Here is a 12,057-nt window from a genome sequence, read left to right as displayed (position 1 = left end):
TTTCTTATCAAATATTGATCTAATTACTAAATATATGTATAAACATTTCTATTTATAATTAAAAAATATTATATTAAAAAATGCATTGTAAAACCTATTTATTAATTTTTATTTTACTTAAAAAAATAACCGCTCAGCCGTAAAGCCCGAGTACAAAAATAGTTACACGGTATAGTCACCGCCTCTTGTAACAAAATGGTGCATTTAGGAATGCGGTGTAAACCGCGTTCCCTTAAATTTTTTAAAAATATATATTTTTATTTAAAATAAAATTTTTTATATTTTCAAATTATTTTGATGTGTTAATATTAAAAATAATTTTTTAAAAATACAAAAACTTATTTTAATATATTTCTAAAAAAAATCACTCTTAACACAATTACAAACACATTCTAAGTAAAGGGCAACCACATTCTAAGTAAAGGGCAACGTCTAATATCCCCATATCGGAAAACGGTTAGCCATTCTCTTGGCACGGACTCGAGCTGAGGACAATCCGAGATAATCAATTTGCGAAGAGAGGTGAGGTGCTGAAGCCCCATTACAGATTTCAGATTTATCAGAGCTGATATTTGAAGAGATACAAGGGAGGAGGGCAGCTTCTCTCCTGGCACGGACTCGAGCTTAGGAGAACTACAGATATGTAATTTACGAAGAGAGGTGAGGTGCCGAAACCCCTTATATTCCAGATCTTCCAAATCCCAGATTTCAAGGTCTTCAAGGGAGGAGGGAAGTGTGCCTTCTTGAAAGGACTCAAGCTTAAGGCTCCTCCTTATCTTCATTTTGCGAAGAGAGGTGAGGTGCCGAAGCTCCTTGTAGTCCCGGTCTTGCTGATCCCATAACTGAAGGAATTCAAGGGAGGAAGGCAGCCCCAGCAACGATTCAAGTTTAGGACAATTCCCGATCTTCAATGTGTGAAGAGAGGTAAGGTGCTGAAGCCCAATGTAGTCCAGAGATTCCAGTTTACAGAGATGAAGGTATTCAAGGGAGGAGGGCAGCGCCCGTTCTGATATGGACTCAAGTTTAGGGTAACTCTTGATACTCAAATTTGTAAGAGAAGTAAGGTGATGAAGCCCGTGATATTCAAGGCAGGAGGGCAGCACCTGTTCTGATATGAACTCAACTTTAAGGCAACTCTTGATCTTCAATGTGTCAAGAGAGGTGAGGTGATGAAGCCCCTTGTAGTTCAGAGATTCTAGATTTCTGAGATAAAGGTATTTAAGGGAGGAAGGAAGCGCCAGCTCTGATATGGACTCAAGCTTAGGGCAGCCCGCGATACACAATCCCTGAAGAGTAGTGAGGTGATGAAGCTCCTTATAGTCAATAGATTTCAGGTTTTCCAGACAATAGATTTTAAGGGTTGTAAGAGTAGAGGGAAACGTCTCCTCGTCAAAAGACTCCACATCGTTCCCACTAAACATGAAGTATGAAAGAGAAGGGAGTGCTTGCAAACCACATACCTTGAGTTTGATACAATCCACAATCCAAAATGTGTTTAATTTGGAGGGTAAACCTCCTTCAGGAAACGAATCAACTTGTGGAAGTGAGATCAATTGCAAATTCTGTAGGGAAGGTAGGAGGGAACGCATGTTTTCCGGCAACGACTTCAAATATAAGCAACCCTCTAACACAAGGCTTGTCAAATCTTGGGCAGCTAGTCCTCCTTTGGGGAAAGACACTAAACTAGGACAGTGACTGATTGTCAGACGAGAGAGAGCAGGGAGAGATCTCTCGCCTATACAGAGGGATTCGAGATTGGGACAACGTTCAATGGTAAGTGTGGATACCTGGGGTAAAAGGTCTAGCCGGCAGCACTTAAATGAACTACATTCCTCGATTTTGATTTCAGTGAAAGAAGAGGGATCCAAATGACTCATTTGCTCCATTCCCTTTAGCTGGGGATCTCGTCTAAAATGAAGGCACGATAGATCTGATGCCCCAGATATACGGCTTTCATCGCCCTCAGATACATTGATTACGTCGAGCATGGGAGCCTCTGGAATTGAAACCACAAGCTGCGGACATTCTTGAATATAAAGACTCCATAAACAAGGAAGGTGAGTAGGCAAGGCATTTGCTAACTCGGGACAACCTGCTATCAAGAGCTTTTCAAGATGAGGAAAAGCACCATCTACATCCGTTTTCCATTCCTGCCATTTTTTCATCCCCGCAAACTCTAAAATTTTGAGGGATTTAAATGGCTTCACAATCAAAGGGTCACTTCCATAGAACTCAGAACTAACTGCGACGACATCATCAAATCCTTCAATATGGAGCTCTTCAAGAGATGGCAGCTGCCCCAATGGTGGTAAGAGGATGCAGTTCTTACATCCATAAAGAAGCAACGCTACCATATTTGAGAAAGAAGAGTTTCCAACCCAGCCTGGAAACGTTGTACCCCCGTAACCAATAATGGCAAGCTCTTTCACATCTTCATAAGGCTCCAATTTCTCAAGTACATCTCTCTCGTGTGGTGTGTCATCCGTACTGCCATCCCACCTCAACCCCAACTCCTCAATCTTCTTCTTACCCTTCAAATTGGCATCCAAAGCATCTTGAGCATTTGCAACATCTCTGAGATTCCGAATAGAAAGTTTTTTCCTTATATGTGAGAGCTTCCCCAACTCTTTCATGCTAGAACCGCTATCTTTTCCCACGATGTAAGATTCCAAAATTCGAAGCTTCGTGAGTTTCCCCATTTTTGGTGGCATCTCTTTCAAATTTGTTCCTTCAATATCAAGATGTTGTAAGTCGACCAAGTTGGAAAGGTTGGATGGCAACTCCATGAGATGTCGGCACTCCTTTAACAATAAGCTTTGTAAATAGTACAAGGTGCACACACTTTTAGGTAACCTTTCAATTGCGGTGCAAGAAAGGTCCAAGTGCCGCAAATGTTTTAAGTTACCAATGGAATTGAGCATCTGAGAAGAAATATGCAAATGTTTTAAGTTGCCAATGGAATTGAGCAACTGAGAAGAAGTATCTTTTGGATGACATATAGATAGCATTCGCAAGCGCTTTAAATTTGGCAAGATTTCATTCAGCGTCTCAATATCAACTTCCCTTGAAATATAAAGTGGAAACAAGGTGCGCCAATGTTGGAATCCATGAATGCTACGAAATATCCGAAGTCCTTCGCCATATGCTGCCGCTGAAGTGATTGATAAATAACGAGCCCTTTCTGGAAGCGAGCATGAATGTTCACCCTCCAACCTAGAGCGCGATTCATTAATACCAAGCTTAAAGCAAAATTCTCCTGACACGTATTCAGCTAAATCACTTATGATGTCATGCATGCTGAAATGTGATGAAGCTCGTGATTGCTGGAAAAGTGACCTGGAGACAAGATCATCAAAGTATTTTTCACCTATATCTTCCATCTCCTCAACGCCTCTGGGCTGGACTAGAAAACCATGTGCCATCCATGAAGTGATTAATCCATCCTTCACGAATAAATAACCCTTGGGAAATATTGCACAATAAGCAAAACAACGTTTGAGGTGTGAAGGGAGATAATAATAGCTCAATGTTAGAGCTGGAGGGATGTTTTCATTCGACGAACCCCACATCCTGCTATTGGATATCTTCTCCCATTGCTTGAAATCTCCTACGGAGTGCAAAAGACCCCCAAGAGTTTTCGCTGCCAGCGGTAAACCTTTGCACTTTCTCGCTATTTCTCTGCCAAATGCTTCCAAGTGTGAGACTGCTCCAGAATTTACACCACTAAATGCATCCCTTGCAAACAACTTCCAGCAATCTTCATCGCTTATTACATTCAAGCGGTGAGAAGGGATGACAGTTTGCGTGACTTTGGCTACATCTTCATCCCGTGTTGTCACGACAACCTTACTGCCTAGCTCCACATACCGCAAAGGTAGCAGTAGTTTATCCCATTCATTGTACTCGATGTTCCACGCGTCATCTAGAACAAGAAGAAGTTTTTTCCCTTTCACTGCCTCCATTAGAGATTCATCGGGTTCTTTGGTGCGGCAAGTACTTGCGTTGATCTTATCAAGAATATCCTTAATAATCCTGGTGACGTCAAATTGTTGAGAAGCCCAGATCCAGGCTTTGAGCTCGAAGCACTGCTTTACCCTTTCGTCGTTGTAGATAAGCTGAGCAAGAGTGGTTTTACCAATCCCGCCCATGCCCACAATAGGAACCACAACTAAATTTGAGCCATCTGTCTTGTGTTGTGTCAACAAGGACTCCATTATGGCTTCCTTATCAGAGTCCCTTCCATATACATCAGGTTCATTAACCAGTGGAGTTGTTTTCTCTGACAATGGTCTCCATCCACCGGTACATTCTATGTGGCGCAGATCACCCTTGTGTTCAAGTAAACGTTCGAGCTTCTCAAGGATCTTTTGTAACTCTGCTTCCATCTCTTTCATCCTTCTATTAGCAGGATTTAGAAATGGAACCAGATTCCTTACCTGCAATGGTGGACTAAATATATGAGATAGAATTCAGGAAAACATTATAATTTTATAATATCAAAACAAAAACATTAAGATTCTTACATCTAGTGAATTAATAAGTTAATGCCATTAAATTGTTGACGCTAACTTAATGTAAACATTTTTTTTTCTACAGGTCTTTGTCAAGAATTTACAATTGTTGATGCTAACTTAATATAATTAAACAGTAAAACTCAAGTTTTAAAAAGATATTGATTAAATGCCACTAATGATTTTCATAGCCCTTATTATATCATATTATTTTTATATATAATGAAATTATTTTTTTTTCTAAAATAAAAATGGAAAAATAACTTTATTTTAAAAGATAATTGTTTAGCAATTAAAAAGTAAAGTATTTATTTTTAATATTTAAAATATCATTTTAATTTATAATTGTGCTAATAAAAAAACAGTGCATAATTCTTGGTGATTATTATGTATATAATTACTAAGAAATTTAACATTTTAATAATGGGTTTTGAGTCTCGTAAGTCCTAATTATTCATGATCACTAAAAATATTGAAAGACAATTCAATTTTATATCCCTTATTTTTTCAGAACAATTAAAATTTATTTATGTTCTTATAAAAAATATATAATTTAATTAAAATTGACATGATTTATATAAATAATTCAGATTTTAAAAATCCAAAGGCATGTTTAGAAAACTAGTTAATAAATGAGAATTTGCCAGCATAATTTCACCACAGACACCAAAAGCCAATAATATTAGTTGCTTATATAACAATGAATACTCTTTAATTAAAACCCACAGAAAGACAAAAACCATGCCTAAAATTAATTATACATGAAAGTAAAAAACAAACAATAGAGGGATCAATAAAAACATTTTGTGGGGAAGCAAGGTCTATAGGTGCAAAAACTTATGCTTACCCAATTGCTGTCAGGTCGAGGGGCATCAATGTCCTTGGATCGTAGATATTCATAATTAATCTCATCCAATATGTCCTCAGCTTCATAGACAGCATGTTTAACATCATTAAGCCAGTTCTTCACAGCACGCTTTGTAATCTGCTTCTCCTCCGCATCGTCGAGTAGTCCGTTGACTGTATTCAGTGTTTCATTCAGCTTTTCCAGAAGACCATCGTCGAGTTCGTGGCTTTTGAAGCAGCCCAGAACCTCACGAGAAGCCAACCTGTCGACCAGAACCTCAACGAGAGTAGAGAGAATTGATCCTCCGATCAACTCCAGAGCCATGGTGGATTTTTGCAGAAAGGGTGAGGGTGGGAATAAGTGAGAGAAAAGGAGAAATTGAAAGCAGGAGCCTTGGTGGATTTTTGCGAAAGGGTGAGAGTGTGATTCTGTGAGAGAGAATGATGGTAGTAGAAAGCTAATAAGCCACTGGATTGCATGAAGGGAATACGTAGATTTTAAAGGAAATGAAGAGGCAAGAAAATTATATTAATTATATTAAATTGCATTATTGTTGTGTTTTATAGCATTAATAAATTTGTTAATTGAAGAATAAAAAGATAATATATGTGTTTAATACAATAATTTTAAGATTAAATTAAGAAGTTGATTTTTCTAATAAAAAGTAAAAGATAAGTACATATGAAAATATATGTTAAGTACATATTGAAAATTAAGAGTCATGTTAGTCAACGATAATATGGATGCATTAAATATTTATAATAGAGGAAATAACACCGACAGCGAGACCATTTTCACAGTTATTTTTTATTTAATTCTATGGAAATTAAAATAAATATTTGAAAGAGTTTGAGTGATTTAAATTTTATATAAAAAAAAATATTTTTGTCAAAATCTTCATCTTCTATTTTTTTTCCTATTTTGACTAAACATGGTTTTTATTAATAACATGATTTTTTCAATTAAAACTTAAGGTAATTAAAATCAATAATCTTAAGAATCTTAATAATTTGAATTCATAGGAAAAAAATATTTCGTTGGTCAAAATCCCCTTCTCCTTATTCATTTGTTTTTTATTTTGAAGAAAACATTTTTTTTATTAGAAGCATTTTTCTAAATAAAAACTCTTCATGATTTTAAAAGAAAGTTTCAGTTAAAAAAAATCATGTCTTGATAATTTTTTATGCCCTTGTAAGGAAAAATAAAAGAATAATCAATTCATAGAAACAAAATAAAAATTCACAATAACAAAATATATATTTTATTCTTTTGTAAAGATTCATGCGTATGTAATATTTAAAAGCCAAGTGAATGAAGCTCATGCACACCTATGCTTGAAAGGTTAGGCTCGAAGGCTTGATTTTCAAAAATGATCAGGCTACATTGGACCTGGAGAGCTAAGCTTGCGTGGTTTTTTATTAAAAAAAGATATATAACATGTCATTTATCTAAGGTTTTTTTAAGTAGAACAAACAATATGTTGTTCACTTTGGCATATGACATGTTATTGTGTACTAGGAAATTGAAATCCAACTAAATAAAAATATGGTGAGCACCTTACAAAAAATAAAATCATACAAAAAAACTTTATAAACACCAATCTAACTTTTACAACATGGTTAAAAGGTAAAACTATATTCATGGAAAACAAATCTATTAACACTAAAATCAACATTTTTTGTTCTTGAAATACAACTCACCAAAATACTTCTGTTTTTTCTAGTGACTTTATCTCTATACTCGTAACATTAAGCAATTGAAATGTGAGGAAAATAAAGTATTTGAATTAAATATAAATAGCTCAACCTACAAGGATAAAATAAAAACTTTAGGAACCAAATGAACTTTTAGGAGAATTGCAAGGACCAAAACTCAATATTCAAAGAGTGAATGTCTGGCAACTGAAGTTAATGGCTAAAATGTAAACTTATAAAACTACGAGATTCAAAAATATTTTTTTCACAAAAAGAACTTCATTTGATATTACCTTTAGAAAGTATTTAGTATAAGGCTAAGGCTAACAAACATGGTAAAATTATCACATAAATAATAATTATTATTAGTTATGTGACTTGGAATGATTTTTTATTTTTTATATAAAATTATTTATGCAGGTTTTTTCAATGCATTTTGATAGTTCAAAAAACATAACAAATCAAAAAGTTTATGCACACATGTAATCCAATAAACTAAGAATTATGTTTGTCAATAAACCAATAAAAAAATATTAATGACACCTAAAAATCAAACTTGAAAAATCAAGAGACAAATGTAAATCAAGATATTGAATCTTAAAAAAAAAACTTTAAATTAATTGAATAAAATAAAAAGAAAAAAAATAACATGTAAAGCTGCACATATTAAGAATATCATCTAACAATAAATATTTTTTATTTTCAAAAATATAGTTTATCTATATAAAAGATAAAAACAAAACCAAAGATGAACAAAAAAAACCACTCCGAAAATTAAACACATAACAAAAAATTTAATATTTTTTTAAAATAGACCTTTAAACAAAATAAAAGAGAGGAGGATTTGTCTATTTTTTTGGTTTTTAGTTTTTTAATCAATCATGTCATTTTATTTCATTTCAATTGCATTCTTTAAAGTTATATTTTTATGGCAACCATAGTTATCAAACTCGGCCTGGAGGTTGACCCGGCTAAGGGGCCGAGTCCCACGTTACATGGGTTGACTCGAGTCAACTCAGAAAAATTAAAAAAATAATTAAAAGTTTTAATATTTTATATGAAAAAATTAAAAAATAATTCATGTGAATACACGTTATACATGTTGTAAACAATTAAGTTTGAAAGATTATTCCAAAAGGTTTTTTATCCCACATTAAAAGGATACTATATCTTATTCTTTTAAGTTAAAGTATTTAAATTAAAAAAAAAATTATCTTAGATTGAAAAAACATAACTTATTCTTATTCTTATTCCTCTCTTTTACAATTTGGTCACTCTTTTCTTATTCTTATTCCTATTTCTTTCTTTTTTTATAGAAAGAATCATTCCTAAACATTTTAAATTGATTTTAATTTCCCCTCCCCTGAATATATATATATATATATATTTCCAATTTTCTTCTCTTTTTTTGTAAAGTTTTATTCTTGAGTTTCACACTCTCCCCTCTTAATGAGAATTTCATCCTCAACATTGACGTGACATACATGTTTTAGAGAATAGATGGGAGTATTTCTCCTTAATCTCAAATTTTGTCTCCCATGTCTCTTTTTCTATCTGTAAATTCCTCCATAATACTCTCACCAGTAAAGCTCTTTTATTTCTAAGCACCTTTTCACTCTAATCCATGATTTTAATTGGCTTGGTTTCTAGAGTTAAATCCTTTCTTACTTCAATGGGAATTGGAGGTAGTACTCGTGAAGGATCCGCCTCTGCTTTCTGTAATAAGGATACATGAAACATATTGTGAATTTTATCCAAATATATAAGTAGTTACAGTTGATAAACAACCGGTCCAATCCTTTCTACAATTTCAAAGTGGCCAATATATCTTGGGGCGAGTTTCTCTTTCATTCCAAATCGAATGACGCCCTCCCATGATGCCACCTTTAAGAATACTATGTCCTATGTTTGAAACTTTAAACGTCTCCTTCAATTGTCTGAATCCCTTTTCTGTCTGTTTTGAGCTTCCTTCATTTTCTCTGTTTAATTAGTCTTGCCTTATCAGTCATCAATTATACTATTTTAGGACCCACTTGTGGTTTTTTTTTTAACTTGGGACCCTCTTGATATAGGGGAGATTTTATTGAAATTTCAGTAAACAATAAATAAGTTGGAAAAAAAAATTATCTATAAATTTTGGTAATATGATTGTTTTTTTAAATCTTGAAAATAAGAATATTACATTGATAAACTAAATTGAAAGAAGGATGAGAGAGTTCTTATTGCATGTTTCACACATGTTAAGGCATGAGGAAAGCCTGACACCTTGAGGTGATGTGTGTGCCTTTCTCTATGCTTTGATTGGTGGCTTTATTGATTCCGTTGCAGTCGATGAGGCAACCTCTTCTCTATAAAGTGGTGTTACAATAGGAGCTCCAGTGTGACTCCAACAACTCATTCTCTTTTTCTTTTTTTTTTCTTGATTTCTATGTTTGGCTTATTCATTTCTTCCTTCCGAGCCTCAATGTTTTTCTATTCTTCAATTATAGTCCCTTAACTCTCAATCTTTAGAAAAATGAAGAATTCAATCAATATCTTACAAAATTAAGTACAACCCTGATGCCGAGATATTTTTCTAATATCAAGAAAACTATATAAAATATAAATTAAAATCAATTATCAATCATAAATCCCAATAAACATATAATCTAAGAATTAAATAAAAAAATAAAAAAAATCAATAACCTTAGTATAAAAAGGGACCAAAACACAAAAAATATGTAATCAAATAAACTAAAAATTATGTTAATTAATAAATCAATAAAAAAATATTAATAGTACCTAAAAATAAAACTTGAAAAATCGAGAGATAAATGTAAATCAAGATATTGAATCTTAAAAAAAAAGATATTAAATTGATTAAATAAAATAAAAAGAAAAAATAACATGTAAAGCTACATATATTAAAAATATTATCTAACAATAAATATTTTTTATTTTAAAAAATATAGTTTATCTATATAAAAGATAAAAAAAAAAACCCAAAGATGAACAAAAAAACCACTTTGAAAAATTAAACACATAACAAAAAAATTAATATTTTTTAAAAGAGGTCCCTGGAACAAAATAAAAGAAAGAAGGTTTTGTCTTTAAAAGAGATCCCTAGAACAAAATAAAAGAAAGAAGGTTTTGTCTATTTTTTTTATTTTTAGTTTTTTAACTGTTCACATCACTTTATTTCATTTCAATTGCATTATTTAAAGCTATATTTTCATGGCAACCATAATTATCAAACCCAGTGTGGGAGTTGACCCAACTAAGAGGTCAAATCCTACGTTACACAGGTGGACTTGGGTCAACATGAAAAAATTTAAAAAAAATATATTTGAGGTTTTAATATTTTTTTTGAAAAAATTAAGAAATAATCCATTTGTATATATACTATACATGTTGTAAACAATTAAGTTTAAAAGATTATTTCAAAAGATTTTTTTATCCTATATTGAAAAAATATTATCTTATTCTTTTAAGTTGAAGTATTTAAATAAAAAAAATTATTCTACATTGAAAAAACATAAGTTTTTCCTTGTGAACATAAAGTATTTATATTAAAAGGTTTCAAATCTCACATTGTAAAAATAAAATATTCTTTTAATATCTATAGTGAACTTTAAAATAAGTTAGCAACTAAAGGAAAAATATGAAAACAAAAGGGTCTCTAAATAGGAAAAAAACCACATTTGAGAAAGGAAAAAAAAGGGGTTTTTATTGAGTTTTTGTCAAGTCACTCGACTTTTAGGTTGACCCTTACTCTAGGCCAATTACAGACCCGAATATTGAATGAAGCAGACTTGGCCAAGGCCCCGGGTTACCCAGAAAAATTTAAAAAAAATATTTGATGTTTTATTATTTTATATGAAAAAATTAAGAAACAATTCATGTTAATATAGGCTATACATGTTGTAAATAATTAAGTTTAAAATATTATTTATATAGTGAACTTTAAAAGGAGTTAGTAACCAGCTAATATATATATATATATATAAAGATTTCTACTATGTTTTTGCTGGGTTACCCGAGTTCCAGGTTGACCCAATGGGTCGACCGGTTTACTCCAAGCAAATTGTAGACCTAGAATTTGAATTAAACAAACTCGATCGATGTTATTGGACTCTGTTAGGTGTCAAACCCAAACTTGGATTTAGCTGCAAATCAGACCTGCTTTTGAGTTTGGTTAACCAATTAGATTCAACAACAATTTTTAATTAAATACAAAAAAAAACAACACTCTCTATAAGCACTACAATGCAAATACTTTTTATATTTAGGATGTCGTTTATGGTATCATTTATGATACAATGAGTTTATATCCACAATATATATATACAGTGTCCAAGTATAGTATAATAGTAGCAAATTTAAAAAGTGTAATTGTTGGCTGGGTGTCAAACCCAAACTTGGATTTAGCTGTAAATCAGACCTAATGCTTTTGAGTTTGGTTAACCAATTAGATTCAACAACAATTTTTAATTAAATACAAAAAAGACAACTTTAATTAAATACAAAAAAAGACAACACTCTCTAAAAGCACTACAATGCAAATACTTTTTATATTTAGGATGTCGTTTATGGTATCATTTATATCCACAATATATATACAGTGTCTAAGTATAGTATAATAATAGCAAATTTAAAAAGTGTAATTGTTGGCTTATAAAAAAGACTGATGTTCTTACAAACTGAACGGTTAAATACTTGTAAAAAAACCAAAAAAGGAGAATAATTTAAAGATGAACTTCAACTTTTCCATTGATTGAGCTTGTGCCTTTTGAAAAAGCCTAGAACCTCGGGAGAGACCAGATAATTGACCTCCACTCAACTCCAGAGCCATGGTGGATCTTCGCGGAAGGTGTGAGAGAGAAGGCCGTAGAAAGTAGAATCCAATGAATTGCATAAAGACAACAAACATACATAATTTTAAAGGAAAAAAAAAAGACATCAATGTGGTAGTCTTTTTTATCAGCATGATTAAGGCATCAAAATTCGTTTATTTAGCTAAAATGTT

General features: G+C 32.3%; 1 protein-coding gene across 1 annotated transcript; it reads right to left on the bottom strand.

The window, feature by feature from the left end:
* Window positions 1-392: 392 nt before the first annotated feature.
* Window positions 393-5,862, bottom strand: LOC105128926 (putative disease resistance RPP13-like protein 1). The gene is made up of 3 exons (XM_011030782.1): window positions 5,359-5,862; window positions 2,942-4,436; window positions 393-2,893 (listed from the first exon to the last, which is right to left on the bottom strand). Exons 1-3 carry the CDS (start codon window positions 5,680-5,682, stop codon window positions 393-395), a joined length of 4,320 nt encoding a protein of 1,439 aa, XP_011029084.1. The 5' UTR covers window positions 5,683-5,862.
* Between the last annotated feature and the right edge of the window lie 6,195 nt (window positions 5,863-12,057).

Source organism: Populus euphratica, unplaced genomic scaffold (assembly GCF_000495115.2).
Source record: "Populus euphratica unplaced genomic scaffold, PopEup_1.0 scaffold11.1, whole genome shotgun sequence".
Taxonomy (NCBI): Eukaryota; Viridiplantae; Streptophyta; class Magnoliopsida; order Malpighiales; family Salicaceae; genus Populus; species Populus euphratica.
Note: the sequence above shows the minus strand (reverse complement) of the source record. Positions and strands in the feature narration are given on the sequence as shown.